General features: G+C 44.7%; 1 protein-coding gene across 7 annotated transcripts in view; it reads right to left on the minus strand.

Moving 5' to 3' along the window:
* The window catches only part of LOC110492072 (arf-GAP with coiled-coil, ANK repeat and PH domain-containing protein 3), a 109242-nt gene that overhangs the window by 26535 nt on the left and 61760 nt on the right, over positions 1-20947 (minus strand). For all 7 annotated transcript variants that reach the window (XR_005036524.1, XM_036946980.1, XM_036946979.1 and 4 more), the window contains 3 exons: positions 14682-14739; positions 10376-10495; positions 9287-9340 (listed from right to left, as the gene is read on the minus strand). Coding sequence is in view for 6 of the 7 variants with exons in the window: in XM_036946979.1 (XP_036802874.1) it covers positions 9287-9340; positions 10376-10495; positions 14682-14739 (232 nt within the window). In the remaining variant the exon portion in view is untranslated. The remainder of the gene's footprint in view (positions 1-9286; positions 9341-10375; positions 10496-14681; positions 14740-20947) is intronic.

A 20947-nucleotide genomic window follows, 5' to 3' on the forward strand; every position in this document is an offset into this window, starting at 1 on the left:
GAATTATACCAACAAGACACTTGATGAAATTGAAAACGCAATTGACCAAAATCAGTTCTGGGACATGTGGAACAATTTAAGCACAACAAAGCCACAAGAATTAGCCATACAAGATGTAGGAATTTGGAAAACTTACTTTGATAATCTATACAAAAACATCCCACAAAAAGACTTACAACAGAACCAATTAGAAATTAAAGAAAAATTGAACATCCTGGAATCAGTCATTAAAAACAACCAAAATCCATTAGATTACCCAATAACCCAACAAGAACTAAATGGAAAGCTAAAATCTATTAAATCAAAAAAGGCTTGTGGTGTAGACAACATCAGAAATGAAATGCTGAAAAACAGCACACCTGAGTTGCAAAATGCTGTGCTTAAATTGTTCAACATGGTTTTAACTTCTGGCTGCTTCCCTGATGTCTGGAACCAGGGGCTCATCTCCCCTATCCACAAAAGTGGAGACAAATCAGACCCCAATAATTACAGGGGAATTTGCGTCAACAGTAACTTGGGAAAGATTTTCTGTAGCATTTTGAATTCAAGAATTCAAACCTTTCTTCAAGAAAAAAATGTAATAAGTAAATGTCAAATTGGCTTTCTCCCTAACCATCGCACTACTGACCATATATACACCTTACACACACTAATTAATAAACACGTCCACCAAAAAAAAAGAGGGCAAAATCTTTGCTTGCTTTATTGACTTTAAAAAAGCATTTGATTCGATTTGGCACGAAGGGCTATTCTACAAAATTCTACAAAGTGGGCTTGGTGGTAAGGTGTATGACTTAATAAAATGTATGTACACAGAAAACAAGTGTGCAATAAAAATCAAAAACCAAAGAACATAATTTTTTTCACAATGTCGAGGTGTGAGACAAGGCTGCAATTTGAGTCCAAATCTTTTCAACATTTATATCAATGAATTAGCAGACATGTTGGACCAATCTCCAGCCCCAGGACTCACACTATTTGACACAGAGGTGAAATACCTGCTATATGCTGATGACTTGGTACTTCTATCACCAACCAAAGAAGGTCTTCAACAAAACATGAATATTCTGGAGCAATATTGCCATAATTGGGCCCTGGCAGTACATTTCCAAAAAACTAAAATCATGATTTTCCAAAAAAAACCCAGATGTCAGAAACACAAATGTAAATTCACCATGAACAACACCTTAATTGAACACACAAAACATTACACCTACCTTGGTCTGACCATATCTGCATCGGGAAACTTTAATATGGCAGTGAATGCACTCAAAGAAAAAGCCCGCAGAGCAATGTATGCAATAAAAATGAAATTATTCAAAATCAACATCCCAATTAGAATTTGGACTAAAATATTTGACAGTGTAATCCTACCAATAGCACTTTATGGAAGTGAGGTTTGGGGGCCACTCAATAAACTGGATTTTAAGATGTGGGACAAACATCCAATTGAAGCCCTACATGCAGAATTCTGTCGGAAAATTCTACAAGTCCAGAGAAATACACCAACTAATGCATGTAGGGCAGAATTGGGCCGTTTTCCAGTAATAATGAAAATACAGAAAAGATCATTAAAATTTTGGCTACATCTAAATTCAAGTCCAAATTCGAGTCTGCAATTTAAAGCACTTCAAGCCCAAGAGCTGAGCCCAGAAACGAGCCCTCTCATTCAGCTGGTGTTGGACCTCACCAACCAAGCTGACACCAGCACTGCTTCAAAAGAAAGAATTCCAATAAGCAAAATCATGAACCAATCAAAGGAATCATATTTACAATTCTGGAAAAACGAAACAAAATCCCAAAGCCGACTAAATTGCTATCTGACCCTAAACAGAGAATATGAATTGGCTGATTATCTCTACTCTGTCAGAGATACGAAGCAGAGACAGATCCTTACCAAGTACAGGCTGAGTGACCACCGATTGGCAATAGAAACCGGCAGACATAAAAAGACATGGCTACCCAAAGAGGAGCGTGTATGTGGTCACTGCATGACAGGGGAGGTAGAGACAGAGATGCACTTTCTCCTTTACTGTGATAAATATTCCTCACAAAGAGATTCATTATTCACAGAAATGACTACATATATTCCACATTTTTACAAATTGAACCCAGAGGAAAAACTAAGAATACTCATGGGCGAAGGAGCAATGGCTCCTCTTGCAGCCAAATATGTATTTTCCTGCCATAGCCTGAGGGACACTGAATAATAACATCTGCATAGTAAACAGTAACTTACTTATTATTACTATTATTGTTATTACTATAATTATTAATGTTTACTGTAGACTGTTACCATTGTATTGTTATTATTTTTGTATTTAATTTTGTATTATTATTTACTACCATTTTATATTATTATTTGCTATCATTTACAATTTTGTTACAATGTATATTGTATACATTGTTGCTTTGGCAATATTGACACAATGTTTTTCATGCCAATAAAGCAGCTTGAATTTGAATTTGAGAGAGAGACAGAGAGAGAGAGAGAGAGAGAGAGACAGAGAAATAGACAGAGAATAAGAGAGACCGAGAATGATAGAGACAGAGAGACAGAGAGAGAGAGAATAAGAGAGAGAGAGAGAGAGAATAAGAGAGCGAGAGAGAGAGAGAGACATAGAGAGAGAGAGAATAAGAGAGAGAGAATAAGAGAGAGAGAGAGAGAATAAGAGAGAGAGATAGAGAATAAGAGAGAGAGAGAGAATAAGAGAGAGAGAATAAGAGAGAGAGAGAATAAGAGAGAGAGCGAGAATAAGAGAGAGAGATAGAGAATAAGAGAGAGAGAGAGAATAAGAGAGAGAGAATAAGAGAGAGAGAGAGAATAAGAGAGAGAGAGAATAAGAGAGAGAGCGAGAATAAGAGAGAGAGAGAATAAGAGAGAGAGAAAATAAGAGAGAGAGAGAAAATAAGAAAGAGAGAGAGAAAATAAGAGAGAGAGAGAATAAGAGAGAGAAGGGGAGCAGAACAGTCTTTCCTTTTGGAAGCGTAGTGTTTCTCCCCCCATAACAGGACCCAGCGTCCCTCTTGATTAACAACGAGAGTCTGCCTCATTCAACCAGCCATAAATATGCTAATCCGAAGGTTACACCTCTCTGCCTCCAGTAAATATACTGCCTTTGATGCTTCTGGCCTAAAGGTTTGTGGGATCGCTTCTCAAATGAAGCGTCGGGCTAGGAGCCGGACGCCGACCACCCTTTGTCACTGTAAATCAGCAGAGCTTGGCAAAGCAGAGATGAAAACACACTAAACAGGAACGTCTATCGCTCTCTTTCTCTCGGTCTCTTCGCCTCTCGCTGTGTGTGGTCGATTGATTTGCTTTGCCCGATCCAAGTTAATAAGCCACAACACAGCAAGTGGTAATTGAAAATCTTGTGTGACATTTCAGACACACGGACAAGCAAAAATGCAATCAACAGGGCCTGGCAACAAACACCACTGTGTAAGTAAGGTGGGCGTGTCAGATTGGACACTGTGATGGGGCGTACGTCTGACATGTTGGTGTGTAGTTGGGGGAGGTTTGAGGTGGATAACGTGTTCTACATAGGTTTGTAGTTAACATCCCTACAGCTCCATGTGTGTGTTATGGAGACAGAAAAGTGCTGAGGGGTTTCCTGGGCCCAGCCCAGTCCAGCCCAGTCCAGCCCAGCCCAGCCCGGCCCGGCTCGGCGGTTTGTGTTTTGTGCAGCCTGTGACATTCCTGAGCTGCTTTGTGGTGACAGCAGCCTGTGTGTGTGTGGAGGCAGAGCGGCTGGAGATACATTGCCTTAATTAGGCCACGATGCCACAGGTGCTCCCTATTTGCAGAGAGACAGAGAGAGAGAGAGAGAGAGAGAGAGAGAGAGAGAGACTGCCTGCTGGTTCACTGATCCATCTCCAAAGACAGAAACAAGGGGTTGTGGATAGTTTCTATAGACTAGAAGAACAGGGAAATGTGAAACACATATCCTCTATGTCCTGAGAGTAGACCTCCAGAATGAGGGTGGGATCACAACTGCACATGTTGGGACAGGGGGATATTTGATGCAATCAAAAGATTAGATATCACCAATCCACTCAGCACCAAGCAATCCGATCCCTACTGTACTTATAGTAGATGGCTTTATCTATTTTGTAGTGAAATGCTGTATAGATGTGGTAAAGAGGTCAATGGAACTCAACCAAAAGAATGGAAATGCCATGGAAACGAGAGGGGGAATGATACCGTGGGGAAAGATCACAAATCTCCTCATTGCCCCACAGGCAAAATTTGCTTACATTTAGGCTGTTTACATGCGTATTTCACACTATGTTGAGGTTAAAATCAGAGTATAATGCTGTATGGATGTCAACCCCAACACATGTTCATGTCATCATCACCAATCCACTGCATGACAGTTAAAAAAGACTTTGACTACCTCCACAGATTTCTCTATGCTAGCTATGCTACCCGTTTATACAAACGGGAGTTAGCATTTAGCAGTCAATTCTTCTAAACCGGATAAAGGACAACTTCTAAATGTTATCCAGTGAAAACAGACAAATATATCAACATCTGACTTTAGTAACCCACATTGTGGGCCTCTTATTATACGCCAATCATGACGGAGTGGACAAATATCCACCTGGTTCGATCAGATTTGTATCCGGCGTCCCTCTTCTATCCCCAACGGTCTGCGGTCCATTGACCTCTTCACCACCATCTATAGGCTAACCTTAAGCACTAACTCTCTGCATGGAAAGGTTGCTGGAATGCTCTTGGTGGAATGATAGATACCCACTCTGTCCTCTCAATCAGTTAGCATAGCCAAGAAACCAGAACTTTGGCATCCCACTTCAGAATTCTACTAATGTAGAGAATCCAGTCCAATCCAATCCCACTCCCCTGGACCAGTATCCAGAGAATCCCTACTGGCTGATCCTAACTGGGAACGTGATGGGGATTGGAATGGGAATCCTGCCCATCCCATCCTCATGCTTTGTCTACAGCTTCCAGCCCCAAAGCTCTGGATGGTCACGTTGCTGTAACCCCCGCTGATAATCCAGGGATTGTGTGTAAATAAATAGTGTTCAGTAACTGTTTTATTACATTAAGACTTGGCAATAAGCCCCCACATCCCCCAGTCACTCACCCAGGCTCTCCCCTAGTCTCTCACCCAGTCTCTCCCCTAGTCTCTCCCCTGGTCTCTCCCCCGGTCTCTCCCCCAGTCTCTACCCTAGTCTCTCCCCCAGTCTCTCCCCTAGTCTCTCCCCTAGTCTCTCCCCTAGTATCTCCCCTAGTCTCTCCCCTAGTCTCTCCCCTAGTCTCTCCCCTAGTCACTCACCCAGTCTCTCCCCTAGTCTCTCCCCTAGTCACTCACCCAGTCTCTCCCTTTCCTCACCCACATCGCTACCATTACCCCATTTCTAAAATAATGGATGTTAAGAGAGACAAAAGTACATCAATAATTCATCAAAAACTCAAATGTACTGTCACGCTTGAATGAAACAGTGACTATTTAACAATTGGCCCAGTTTTCCTTGATGATTTGTTGTTCTAGAAGACAGAGAATTATATTGTGAATCTCCCAGAGAAGAACAAACAGGCCTAGTTTCTGAGCTCAGAAGGGAGCTATACTTGGCTGGCTTGTGTCTTACTTCCAAGCAAACATAGCTTGTTTGTTCTGTTGTGGTGGCCGGCCTGGTCTGGCATAGTAACTGAATTAGCAGGAAGTGGAGAGAGAAGAGTGCCAGGGCGCTCCCTTTAGACATGTGTGCCTCCTTCAAGTGTATGTGTCTGTCTACCCACATGCGTATGACTGTGAATATGGGTTATGAATATGGGTTATGAGGACACTAGGGGTTGGCTGTGACCGGGGCAGTTGGCACTCAATGGTCCCATTTGTATGGGTCTTTTAGTAGTCTGGAGAGGTGCCCACAGTGGCAGCTGCCATGCCGCTCCACACAGACACACGTGCACGCACACACACACGCACACGCACGCACACACACGCACACACTTCATAGGGGCATGTCATAAACTACAGATGTACCCCTCATCATTTCGTATTCATTAATCTCTTGCAACACTACTGAATGGACAAATGGAGACTCAAGTCCACTTCAAAATGTTGCCCCTTTGTCGATAAGAAGCAAAAGATGTAGCTAAAAGATGAACACCTACAGTAGTTTTACAATGGTGCTTCAGTTGATAAAAACTGCAAAGCCCTTATCGTCAGATCAGAAAGGGGACATGGCTACTTTGACTGGTGATCTGTGTAAAGATCATTATGTTAAAGGTGCCATATGCAGAAATGACCCGGGTGCTAAAATTCTAATAGTTCACCTAACCTCCGTTTATGTGACAAAACAAGCAAAGAATCATTGTACCATCTAAACCGCTGTGAAATATATATTCAATAACCAAATATCTAGTATTTTCAGCTGTTTGAACCTGGTGTACAAAACTGAAAGTAAAAGACGCAAAAAACAAAAACTTAAGAACAAGGAAGCATGGAAATAGAGCACATATACTGAACAAGAATATCAACACAACAGTTTTTACCATTTTACTGAGCTACAGTTCATATAAGGAAATCAGTCAGTTGAAATAAATAAATTAGGTTCTAATCTATGGATTTCACATGGCTGGGCAGGGGCACAGCCATGGGTGGGCCTGAGAGGGCATAGGCCCACCCATTTGGGAGCAAGGCCCAGCCAATCAGAATTCGTTTTTTTTCTCACAAAAGGGCTTTATTACAGACAGAAATACTCCTCAGTTTCATCAGCTGTCTGGGTGGCTGATGTCAGACAATCACACAGGTGAAGAAGCCGGACGTGGAGGTCCTGGGCTGGCATGGATACACGTGGACATTCCTGCAGTCCGCATGCCAACTGCATGCTCCCTCAACACTAGAGACATTGTTTTCTGACAAAACTGCACATTTTAGAGTGGCCTTTGATTGTCCCCAGCACAAGGTGCACCTGTGTAATGATCATGCTGTTTAATCAGCTTCTTGGTATGCCACACCTGTCAGGTGGATAGATTATCTTGACAAAGGAGAAATGATCACAGGGATGTAAACAAACGTGTGCACATCATTTGAGAGAAAGAAGCTTTATGTGCGTATGGAACATTTCAGGGATCTTTTATTTCAGCTCATGAAACATGGGACCAACACTTTACATGTTGCATTTATATTTTTGATCAGTATTAGAACAGATCTACTGCCTCTTAAACTTGCTTTTAATGAGAATGACAGCTCTGTAACTCACATTTCAATGTGAATTTGGTCAAAAAGTTACACATGTCAGATAATGTTACAGACCAAAGAGAGATTCCCCCTGATTCCTTTCATCGCATACATACTGTATCACTATCAATCCTGTCTGTGTCCTTGGTCTGCTCCTCCTCACTCAAGACATCAAAGCAACACAAAGCACGACAGAGACCCACGCTCTTAGAAAAAAAGGTGCTCTCCAGAACCTAAAACAATTATTTGGCTGTCCCCATAGGATAACCCTTTGAAGAACCCTATTTGGTTCCAGCTAGAACTCTTTTTTTGTTTATTGATGGAACCTAAAAGGGTTTTTACTTTGAAACAAAAAAGGTTCTCCTACGGGGACAGCCAAAGAGCCCATTTTGGAACCCTTTTTTCTAAGAGTGCAGTAATGCTAATGTGGACTAGAGGGAGCAGAGAGGGGAGATAGAGCAGGGAGTGGAGAAGAGACTAAGAGTGGATGGAGCGAGGGGAGACAAGAGGGAGAAGGGTGCTCCCAGCTGGGTGTTCATCAGACTGTCCAACACTCTCTCTCCGGTGAAGGGCAGCACCCCCCACGTCTCTACCAGACAGACAGTAATACCACTGGCTTTACTAGTTACACAAGGCCAAGAGTGAAGATATGAATGATGTACCTACAGTAAACCAGTGTTTCCCAACTCCAGTCCTCGAGTACCCCCAACAGTAAACATTGTTTTTGCTGTAGCCCTGGACAAGCACTGTGATGAACTGTATCAATTTTCCCCATCACTTCACTGATCCTCTGACCAATTAAAGTCTTGCTGGCTTCTCTGAATCACATTGCACCGAGGCCTGCATGATGAAAGCAGGGTCAGACGGGGTCATCCCTGTAGCTCCTACACTCTTAATTCACCCCGGCCTCAGTGACCTCACCCATCAACATCCCATTTATAGCGCTGCTCTTTCTCCCTAGATATAGTCTCCTGATAGAAAAGGCTATGGTGATTTGCTATCGTGGCCCTTTTCCTGGCCTCAGAAGGAATGTGAAGCTCACGCTCCTCTAACAGAAACATCAAACATGCGCCAGGGTTTTAGACTAATGGACTTCAAAGAAGCTACAGAGAGCAGGGGGTCTGAGTTTGGAGGGAGGTGGTGAAACAACACAGCAATACATTACAGGGCTTTTGGTTCCAGGCAGGAGCTAAGTCTGTGCTCGTCTGTGTAGACGCTCCCTTAGCCTCCACATGTCCAAAGAAAATACAGCCGACGCAGTGGTTTTTCTGTTTAAAGTTGTTATTGCGATTTGTGACTCTGCCTTGATGCTTCTCGTGTCGCCAACTGAACAGCTATAACGTCTGCAAAAACCTCTCTGAGTAAAGGAATTTTCAACTGTAAAACCTGTGGGAAACGGTTTTCATTCAACGTTACGCAGTCATAGCGTTCCCGTCAAATATCTGGCGGCATCTCTACACTGTCACATTTTCCAGACTGTACACGCTCCAAGAGCAACGAAAGGAGTCGAAGACAGCTGCTGTGCCGTATCCAACCCTCTCGTGCCCTCTGATCTACTGTGGCAGTGTGCTGATTGCAGATGGCGATAGTTACACGACCACATACAGAGTCAGGACAGAGCCATCGCATAGCTGAGAACAATGAGGAAGAAGAGACATTGAATGATTTGTGAATGAAATGTTACTACATGTTGAACCATTTAAAGACAGATCAGACAAAGGGAATAAGAGACCATTGCATTTAGCATTTCAAGATGTTATGATACTGTATCATTGTGCTCAGTGCTACCTGGTCTCTATGGACTTTCAGTACTGTATCAGGATTGGAGTATGTGGGTAGAGTTTGGGGAACAGAGAGAAGGAGAGAGGGGGAGAGAAAGAGGGAGAGAGAGAGAGGGAGAGAGAGAGAGAGAGATGAGGAGAGAGAGAGAGAGGAGGAGAGAGAGAGAGAGAGGAGGATAGAGAGAAAGGGGGAGATATAAGGAGAAAGAGAGAGAAAGAGAGAGAGAGAGAGAGAGAGAATGAGAAAGAGAGAGAAGGAGAAAGAGAGAGAGAGAGAGAGGAGGAGAGACTTACCATGTGGTAGTTGACTATTTCCTGGAGGCTCTCCCCACACTTCTCCAGACACTCCTGCAAGGAAAACAAGCCACAATAGCTTCAGTATATTGTATTACAGCATTTTAACAAGATTAGAGACAGAGAGGGATCCTGTTCCCTTTGCTAATGCTGCCATGCCAAGTATAATTTCATTTCTATTGTACAAATAGTCAAATTAAGTTAGCATTTTCCAATTTTACTGATGGATTTTGTCACTCATATTTTACAAGACTAAGACAGAATGGAAACATAATTGCAGGCCTAACTCTTTTCCATGTTTTCAATGGAAAATACAAATAAGTTTAACGAGATCCTCAGAATTAGACAAGAGGGTGAACCAATTGGAGAGCCATGCACTAGCAGGCCTTTAATACCACTTAATGTTGGCGGCAACGAGTCTACTACTTCTGGCGTAAACTCAGCTCTCATGGAGAAAGTTCTGGAGGACGCTGGTCCTGGAACCCTGACCAAGACGTAGGCCTACCGTCGTAAGCCTCCACTCCAGGCCTGATCCTTCCACTGACACTGACTAATCCATTCGTAGAGTAATCAGGTCCACACACAGACTTACTCAGGCACGCGGTCAGAGAGCAGGAAAGCACTACTTCCAAGATTAAGCACTACGCCGAGCCCGGCCCCAAGACATTCAAGCGTGTTTTACCACGTACAAAAAGGCTAGTTTGTGCTTTGTGGGAATACATTTTACGTGATGGACTTAGATATTATTACATTTATATTTGAGTCATTTGGCAGATGTTCTTATCCAGAGAGACTTACAGGAGAAATGAGGGTTAAGTGTCACATTGGCAGATTTTTTTACCAAGTTGGCTCGGGGATTCGTACCAGCGACTTTTCCGTTACTGACCCAGCGCTCTTAATCGCTAGGCTATCTGCAGAAAGTCTAGGTGTGTTGTGTTGTATATGATTAATATCCAGTAAATAGTGAATAAGTGCATAAGACAGTATAACAAGGTTATGAGGCTATAACCTAACACTTGGAAGACAACTTATTACACCTTACATTAGACATTGTGGTATATGACATTCCCGGATCCAACTGAACCTCACCGATATCATCTCATCCTTCTTGCATTGTTGGGACAGGTCCCGGATCCCGTTCACAAAGAGTTTGTTGGCGCTGACATACGCCTTCCCTGCCTCGATCATCCCACTGCATAGCTTCACCAACTAGGGGAGGAGAGAAGAGAGAAAGAAGTGCAGCGAATGAGGTAGGGAGAGGAGATTAGGGTACGCATACAGAGTAGCAAATGATACACCTCTCTACATACAGTACAAATCGATTCCAATCTTAAATACTGTGCACAGTGGAGGGACTTTCTCTGGCCTATAAATTAACTGGTGAAATAAAAACCCTGAATGGGCCGTCCATTGTGATTATGTCACGGAGATGAAACCTATGGTTGAATCCTGAGGACAGCCACTTGATTTTGTACCCCCTCAGATTCGAGGACGTCCGTAAGGACAGAGCTCCTGTAGCATACTACAGCGTCCCCCTTTCCACAGCAAACAGCCACATCATATTCCCACACAGAGATTCCCAACCTAACCATTTTGTGCATTTCAACACATGCTCGCCACACTTGGCGACTACGCGTGTCCTACGGCTGCATGTTGCTTTTGGCCCCGCAATTATCACCCATAGTAATGTGTGGTGTGGTGGAGCACATTCTCATGTGGCTTGTTATGTTACCCCATGACATAAGCATGCAACTAGCACACATGCCACTAATGGGGGGGGGGAGATGCGGTCCAGGACTGGGGTTAACAGTGTGGATTTCAGTGTAAAGACTTTTTGGTTGCAACCACAAAGATTCATCTATAAACTGATTTATCTACTCTAGGGTTGCAACATTGACATTTTTGGATAGGACAGAATCTAACTGCCGAAAGAGCTCTCCCAATCCACGCGCTGAAAAATACAGAGCAAGATGACAAGTCACATTTCTAACTTCACAGGAATCTAAAGAGAGGTGGAAGACTTGGACCCTCAGGAGTCACCATGACAAGGCCTGTCACAATGTTTACCTTCTGACAGCTGAACTGCCACGTAGCCTGATTTATGGTTCACTACAATGTGTGTCGTTTCTTTCTACATTCGCAAGACATTGAATCAAGGCCAGCCCCTCTCTCTCTCTCTCTCTCTCTCTCTCTCTCTCACCCTTCTCAAGCAAACGGCCATTTCCACACAGCCCCTAGCCAGACTCAACTCAGGGCCGGCCGACCATATCCTCTCACGCTAATTCCTAGGGAGAGAACTAGGAATGGGCTGCCAGTGTTTTCGGTTGAGAGGAGAGTCCCACCTGTTTCCCTACTGAGGGATAAGAAAAGGCGACAGAGCCAGGATTAGTGGTTTGACAGTGGGTTCATGTTCGGGTAGAGTAATGCCCTTCTGCGTATTGTGATAGTACGCTAATGGATTTGGGCTTCTGGTGAGAGTTAACATGGGTGAGTCAAATTCAAACCCAAACAGTATGAGTCACCTGCAAAACCCTTGGGCATAACACTTGATACATGTTCTCACGTATCTTTTTAATTCAACAATTAATACCAAAAGATGTAAGCTTAAATACAGGTAACAACCTAAATAAAGAAACACCTACATAAAGTGTCTTAATAGGACGTTGGGACACCACGAGCCGCCGGAACCGCTTCAAGGCATCTTGGCAGAGATTCTACAAGTGTCTGGAACTCTATTGGAGGGCTGCGACACCATTCTTCCAGTGTCTGGAACTCTATTGGAGGGCTGTGACACCATTCTTCCAGTGTCTGGAACTCTATTGGAGGGCTGCGACACCATTCTTCCAGTGTCTGGAACTCTATTGGAGGGCTGCGACACCATTCTTCCAGTGTCTGGAACTCTATTGGAGGGCTGCGACACCATTCTTCCAGTGTCTGGAACTCTATTGGAGGGCTGCGACACCATTCTTCCAGTGTCTGGAACTCTATTGGAGGGCTGCGACAACATTCTTCCAGGAGAAATTCCATCATCTGGTGTTTTGTTGATGGTGGTGGAAAACCCTGTCTCAGGCGCCGCTCCAGAATCTCACATAAGTGCTCGACTGGGTTGAGATCTGGTGACTGAGACGGCCACGGCTTACGGTTTACATCGTTTTCATGCTCATCTAACCACCCCTCGTGCCCTGTGGATGGGGGAAAGTGTCCTCCTATGGTGGCATAGAAATGGGAACCAAAATGATAACCTGCCCAACATTTTTATACATGACCCTAAGCATGATGGGATCTTAATTGCTTAATTTAACTCAGGAACCATACCTGTGTGGCAGCACCTGCTTTCAATATACTTTGTATCCCTCATTTACATTTTAGTCATTTAGCAGATGTTCTTATCCAGAGCGACTTACAGGAGAAATTAAGGTTAAGTTCCTTGTTCAAGGACACATCGACAGATTTTTCACCGAGTTGGCTCAGGGATTCAAACCAGCGACCTTTTGGTTATTGGCCCAACGCTCTTAACCACTACCTGCCGACCAGTCTCTTTCTTTTTTTTAAACTCAAGTGTTTCCATTATTTGTACAGTATATTAACACCCAAATCATGACATCTGACGAGCCAAAGAGCCGCATACCCTCACATAATGTCACACTGAGACATTCTGCACTTTTCACGGTCATTGCTCATGCCAACAGTGATGATATAGTGAAGGGAGAGCGAAGCAGCAGACTAACCTCCGCAGGCACATCACTCACATAACTCAAGGTCAAACGGAACAGATGGACTGGTGACATCATGAGCATTACCACAAAGCATCAGGCTTCCTCGTTAGAGGGTAACCCAATGCTTTGAAAGCCAGTCTAATGCATTCTAATGTTGTCGGTCCTCTTCCCTATCCCCCCCTGCCCTGCCACGTCACGTTTAGCCCACACAAACCTGAGCTGCTGAAACATTAAGCAAGTCGACAGTGTGAGATTATGCTTTCTTTTTTAATCGCCCCCAGTACTCAGTGGTTTAAGTCAGGCCATCCCATTACAAGCATACAGTGTTATACTGATGGGTATAAATGTACAGTAGTAGGACTCCCCAACTAGCCTACTTGTCCTACTCAGGTTGTCTAGATAGGAGGGCTGCATGCCACTTTGGTAATCAGTGTGTGTGTGTGTGTGTGTGTGTGTGTGTGTGTGTGTGTGTGTGTGTGTGTGTGTGTGTGTGTGTGTGTGTGTGTGTGTGTGCGTGTGTGCGTGTGTGCGCGTGCGTGCGTGTGTGTGTGTAAACGGGGCACACCAGTGTAGCAGGTTAACTGGTGTAAATAGGTAGCTGCTATCACCATCATCCTTTAATCCTGCAATATACAGTCCTGTACACTGACTATACCAAACATTAGGGTCCTACTATTGAGTTGCACCCCCCCGTTTGGCCCTCAGAACAGCCTCAATTCGTCAGGGGGATGGACTCTACGCGCTGTCAAAAGCATTCCAAAGGGATGCTGGCCCATGTCGACTCCAATGCTTCCCACAGTTGTATCAAGTTGGCTGGATGGTGGACCATTCTCGATACACACGGGAAGCTGTTGAGCATGAAAAACCCAGCAGCATTGCAGTTCTTGACACAAACCGGTTCACCTGGCATCTACTACCATGCCCCGTTCAAAGGCACTGGAGTCTTTTGTCTTGCCTATTCACCCTGTGAATGGTACACAATTCATGTCTCTATTGTCTCAAGGCTTAAAAATCCTTCTTTAACCCTGTCTCCTCCCCTTCATCTACACGGATTGAAGTGGATTCAACAAGCGACATCAATAAGCCATCATCGCTTTCACCTGGATTCACCTGGTCAGTCTATGTTATGGAAAGAGCAATGTTTTGTATACTCAGTGTATATGCCTGGAATTTCATTCCATTATCGGTGTAGTAGTAGATGGGATGTACAGTAAGCATCAAAATGAACTCCTAAATATGCTGTAATGGATATATCACATGCTTTCTATCAAAATAAAACCATTGAGCACTTGAAGCCAACAGTTAGAAGGACAACAGTGGTTTAGTTAAGAAATGAGGCCCTAGGAGGTGTGGTATATGGCCAAGGGCTGCTCGGAGTGCCTGGATACAGCTCTTAGCCGTGGTATATTGGCCGTATACCACAAACCCCCAAGGTGCCTTATTGCTATTATAAACTGGTGAACAACATAAATAGAACAGTAAACACGTTTTTTTCTGGGTCATACCAGGGTTATTGTCTGATATACACACGGCTCAAATGCTGTTTCAACCAATGAGCATCAGGGACCCAAATGGCCCGTTTATAATATGGCTTATATTATAGTGACAATAGGATCTAGAGGCTAGTTGAAAAGGCTTCCCGAGGGGGATAAAGGGTTATTAAAACAAAGGTTTCTTACCTTGTCTAGTTTCACTTCAATCTCCACCACCTCCGTCTCCACTTCATTAATGTTCGCCCTGCAAGATAAAAAATGTAAAAAAAGGTTTTTATCAGTACAGAGAAGAGTTACATTGTGTTTATCATTATGATTTTTTCCCCGCTTAATACACCGTGACTGTACCACACATTTCCCATGTCCTTGGGAAGAGAAGGGAAAGTAACATTCATCTTAGACTGACAGTGATGTTCTTGGATCTGAACACAGACATGTTCGAGCTGAAGCAGGCCCGGGTTTGGGAGTTCTCTGGGGAAGTGTTAACAAGTTAAGTGACAGAGCGAGACGCTGGCTGGGAACAATTGAGCTCAGACATAACAGAGTGACAAGATGTTCAGCAGAGCTGTGGTACAGTCGCACCCCCGAAAAACTCTTCACCTAGTCACTGCCGCCACCCCACCCCAAAGCATATGGGACCTCTGCCTCTGCCCTGCTCCACTCCCTAAGAGCAGGGCAGTGGCCCACCGCTGTCCCTGCCCTAGCCACTAGCCCACACCACTGTTTATACAAGCCTCAGCTGTGGGTGTGCACGGTGGCGGCTTCCTCAGATTGCTTGGAGACCATATGAAAGGGCAATGTGATGTTGGGGTATAAAGGTGAAGGGCTGTGACATAATTAGAACAACTCAATGAAACAGGTACCGATTCATCTCTAGCCATATCGTCTAAACATCCTCCCATACTTTCTCACGACCCTGTGGGACTGGGAAGGTCACACTTGACTTGAGTCAGTCAGTGTAAATTAGCAAACACATCATCGATTCTTCTTGCCTCTTAGCTCATACAGTCACCTCCAAAAAGGATTTGGCACCCTTGATAAAGATGAGCAAAAAAATATAAAAAAAACAAAAAAATAAAAAATACAAATAATAATAATAATACAAATGTGGATGAATCGGAGTGCCTGGACACAGCCCCTACGTGGGCCAGCCCCCTAGCAATTCAAGTTACAGCCAATAACCTTTAGCTCCTAGCAATTTGAGTGACAGCTAATAGATGCACACACAGCAGAGAGAGAGAGAGAGGGAGAGAGAGAGAGAGAGAGAGAAATTATGTGGTATAGATACCGTATCTACACATAAGTGACGTAGTAAGCCATTTTCGGGTGACCACTTTTGGCTCGTGAGGTTAGATTTTTTTATTACTTGTTGAACAAAATCTCCTCCTCTGAGCAATTGTATTAGTTTAAAAGTATATCATTTTCCCATTTTATTGAGCATACAATATCGCTCAGTATTTATTTTATACAGTCTTTTTTGCTCATTTATTTATCAAGGGTGCCAATACTTTTGGAGGGTGACTGTACAGCTCCATATTAGCAGAAAGCAGCAGCAAATCTCTCACGTTTTACATTGGAACAAGAGGAGATAGAGGCTGCAGCGCACAACAGTGCTCTCTCTCTCTTTCTCTCTCCCTCTCTTTCTCTCTCCCTCTCCTCTCTCCTTTTCTCTCCACCCTTCTCGCAATCCTCCCTCCCTCTCTCATCTTCCCTTCTTTTCTCTCACCCTCTCCTACTCACTTCCTTTCCCTCTCCTTCCCTTTGCTCTCTCCATCCCCCTGGCCATGGGTACTGTAGATTAGGCCGGTTGGCTGGCTCAGGCCGCAGTATGCAGGGATCAAGGCTCAGGGGAGGAAGGACGCCACGTGCTCGTCTTCCGCTCTGCCACAGCATTTACTCTTACTACTGTCAGTCAACTGGAGCATGCCTGAATACTATGAACAGGGAATATCGGAAGGTCAGACTTAGATTTGGATTCCAACCATACTCCTGCCTAATCAATACCAAACATGGCTCTATGTTTTATAACCTAAACTGATTCCCCTTTTTATAACCTAAACTGATTCCCCTTTTTATTACCTAAACTGATTCCCTTTTTTATAACATCAACCGATTCCCCTTTTTATAACCTAAACTGATTCCCCTTTTTATAACCTCAACCGATTCCCCTTTTTATAACCTAAACTGATTCCCCTTTTTATGAACTAAACTGATTCCCCTTTTATAACCTAAACTGATTCCCCTTTTTATAACCAAAACAGATTCGCCTTTTTATAACCTAAACGGATTCCCCTTTTTATAACCTCAACTGATTCCCCTTTTTATAACCTCAACTGATTCCCCTTTTTATAACCTAAACTGATTCCCCTTTTTATGACCTAAACTGATTCCCCTGTTATAACCTAAACTGATTCCCTTTTTATAACCTAAACGCATTCCCCTTTTTATAACCTCAACTGATTCCCCTTTTTATAACCTAAACTGATTCCCCTTTTTATAACCTAAACTGATTCCCCTTTTTATAACCTAAACTGATTCACCTTTTTATAACCTAAACTGATTCACCTTTTTATGACCTAAACTGATTCCCCTTTCTATAACCTAAACTGATTCACCTTTTTATAACCTAAACTGATTCACCTTTTTATGACCTTACCTGATTCCCATTTGAGACATTTAGGCTTACTGACCGCACCCACCAATAATCCTATGTCAGTTTTAAACAGCCCTGTTAATATAATATGATAAGCTCTGCTTTTGTACAGCTATGTTTTTTTGCTCGTGCCTCTGAGAGGCAGCATGACAGTGAGTGTTCTTGAAATGTCGTGTTTCTTTTACTCTCCCATGTGTCGGCAATGCGTGATGCTGAAATGGTGACCCATTTATAACAGCAGTTTATTCTCTCTGCAACGTTTACTTCCAAAAGGAGTTGTTCTTCTTGTGACTGTGAGCACAGAAGAAAGGTAAACACTCTTCCGAGTTCCTACAGTATCTAATCAATAGTGTTGCTATTGATTAACAATTGGTATTGGCAATAAAGGACAACAGTGAAGCATAGACAAGCTAGATAGGAAACGGCTTTAGTTTAAAAACTCCTGTATAGAGGGCGGGGGCTAGCCTCTCCTGTCAATTGTACAGTATTAGAGCATGATCCCCTGCAGGCAACACGTCTCTCCTCGACAGTAGCCTAGTGGAGCTAACATGGATTGGACCCCCTGCAGCGGTTAGCCTTCCAGATGTTTCTCCCGTTTGATCGGGGGCTGGCTTGGGGGACAGCTGCTCTCCCATGCCCCCAGGCCCTCGCCCCCCATCGCCCCGTCTCACTACACATGACTTCCATAATGGATGCACACGGCGCCCCCTATGCCTGTTGCCGTGGTAACCAACCCCCCCCCCCCCCGAAGTGGGCTACGGTGGATCCCATTGTGGAAGTCCGTCAGTCGACCCCTACTCTACACACAGTCACACCGCAGGTAGTGGAGAGGTTATATGACACAACAGCCTTGACCCCAGCCTGTGTAGCCCAATCAATGGACCACTGCTGTTAATAAGTCATCAACAGACCTTTACTGCCACTCAATATCAATAAACATGTATTCAGTTCCTTTACTCCACGCCACAAAGAAGTGCTATGTCCACCTCATTGACCTATTTGACTGGACACTTTAATGGCATGTCCTGATGTCTGATGAAACATGAACAAACTCACACGAGAGAGTGCAGTAGCAGCCACTAACTGGTTTGGGCAGCTTAATGCTGTAGTGCTGGAGGTACTAGCTTGGCCTAGCAGGCAGAATCTGGGAGTGTTTTTTTCTGACATGGAACATTGCAGATCTGGAGCAGCGTGCGTGTGTGTGTGTGTGTGTGTGTGTGTGTGTGTGTAGTTGAAAAATAATAAACAGCACTATTGTGCTGAATAAGCGCTTCTCTGGCTGCTGTTGGCCCATTGACATGCTGACTGAGCTTCCCCAGGGTAAAGGAAGGGTAGGGCTGAGGTGATGTTTACTCCGCCAAACTAACGACTCCAAACACAAAACGCCTTTTGTTTTCCCTTACTTCTTTCATGGGCCACTTCTCATTCCAACTGGATTCACACAGCAGCTACCCTGGAGAGAGTTGAGGTTCTTGGCCGGAGTTGTATTGTGGTGCTGAACATTTGCATTAAGCCTATATGCATAAGAACACCCATACACAGCCAAACTTCCAAATGCAGTCTGCAGCTCTGTCATGGTCATTAGTAAGCAGGCAGGACCAGACTGTTATGGACTTGATGGAGGAGAAGAGAGGACAGACCGCTGAGCCAGAGGCCCCTGAGAGTTGAGGGTTGGGAGAGCCAGAACCACCCAGCCTTCCTTGCCTGGTGCAGAGCTGACTGGTGGCTGGTGGCCTGCCCTGCCCTGTGTGTGTGTGTAATGAGCAGAGGGTCTGCTGAGGAGAGGAACGAGCCAGAGACAGGAACGAGAACGGAGGTACTGACCCCTGAACATTGACTGAACACCTGAGCCACAACCAAACCAAACGCCAGCTGAGACGCACCAACCTACTGGAAGCCAAACCCGCCCCCCAATGGGGGGACCCAATCAACCAATGAACACCCTCAGACAGCCCAGCATGCAAATGAGAGTGAGAACAGCTGTGAAACTGAACAGAGCAGTGGCTTCAAGTGATCCTTTGTGATCACTAACTGGACTGTTTGATTAACCGTGAGTATACTTGTATGCTGCCCATTGCCCAGTTGATTTTATTTCTCTAGAAATGGAGCCAATAAGCCATCATCAATATTTCACCTTTGATAGCTCTAAAAATCATAATGTAGACAAAAAGGGGACATTAGGGGAACATTATCTGACAGGGTTAACATAATCTGATACAACAGGGGACAGAGAGGGTGTTTCGAGTCAGTTAGTGGGGAGGAGAGTGGGCTATTTGGGGGGAGGGCGGGTCCCTAGTCTGTCTGAGGGCCCTATTGTGTCGAAGGCACTTCCTCTCTGGGGGTCGGCAGCATTTTGTCGGAATATTGATTGCATTAAGAGCTCTGATTGAGACCCTTGTAAATGGCTGAATGGGTGGTTGATGGGGGGGGGGTGTGTCTCTGTCCCTGAGCGTATTGCCTGTACTCCCTTTCCTTTGGCCTTAAATTGTATCCAGCGTTATTCTTAGCTAGCTGCTTGTCTCCTTATACCTCACCACCCCATGCCCTGCCCAGACCTCAGCCACTGTGTGATGTAGGGTCAGACAGATGCCCCCAACTATGTCAACTATGCCATTCTTAAACAAATCCATCCTAACCTATTTTCAGAGCTGAACAAAATAGTTGCCTCGAATGCCAACAAAAATACCTTACTACCCCAAACACGTGCAGTAGCTACAGTATCTTCAGCACGTTATTTCAATCTTACAAACCCTCAAGTTGCCGAGCTCTCATTTAACTCGTGTTCTTTCCTCTTAAAGGGCTTCTATTTCTACCTCTGGCTGCAACTGCTTTCTTTTCTGAGAGTGCTGCACTCAAAAACCCCACTGTAGAACATTACTCACATCAGTGCTCACAAGACGACATCATAGTGCTGCTGCGTTACCCTCGGACGGCTCTGAGCGCACACTTCTGCACTAACGGCCCCGTAGACCAGACACATCTGCACTAACAGCCCCGTAGACCACACACTTCTGCACTAACGGCCCCGTAGACCAGACACTTCTGCACTAACGGCCCCGTAGACCAGACACATCTGCACTAACAGCCCCGTAGACCACACACTTCTGCACTAACGGCCCCGTAGACCAGACACTTCTGCACTAACGGCCCCGTAGACCAGACACATCTGCACTAACAGCCCCGTAGACCACACACTTCTGCACTAACGGCCCCGTAGACCAGACACATCTGCACTAACGGCCCCGTAGACCACACACTTCTGCACTAACGGCCCCGTAGACCAGACACATCTGCACTAACGGCCCCGTAGACCACACACTTCTGCACTAACGGCCCCGTAGACCACACACTTCTGCACTAACGGCCCCGTAGACCACACACTTCTGCACTAACGGCCCCGTAGACCACACACTTCTGCACTAACGGCCCCGTAGACCAGACACTTCTGCAAAGCGAGAATGATGAATGTCTTTCCAGGCGTGGACTCTACCGTGTTTTCGTCACATGGTTACAATGGCTCTTGGTGTCTAAGGTGTCAACCATGTGTGTGTGTTTGTGTGTCCACCATGTCACACTGCTGTACGTCTACGTACAGGACACAGCACAACGTAGAATCCCCTCCACATGCATCTAGAACAGTTTCTCCTCACCTCGTACCCCCCCCCCCCCCCCCCCATGTTTTCCCCAAGTAGCCAACAGCTGAGTGGCAACAACGTACTGAACTCTGTTTCCAGGGCAATCATCGTAGAGTCGAGACATTCGCACACACACCTCAGCCCACCCATTGAGTGTTTTGAAG

This window comes from Oncorhynchus mykiss, chromosome 16 (assembly GCF_013265735.2).
Source record: "Oncorhynchus mykiss isolate Arlee chromosome 16, USDA_OmykA_1.1, whole genome shotgun sequence".
NCBI lineage: Eukaryota > Metazoa > Chordata > Actinopteri > Salmoniformes > Salmonidae > Oncorhynchus > Oncorhynchus mykiss.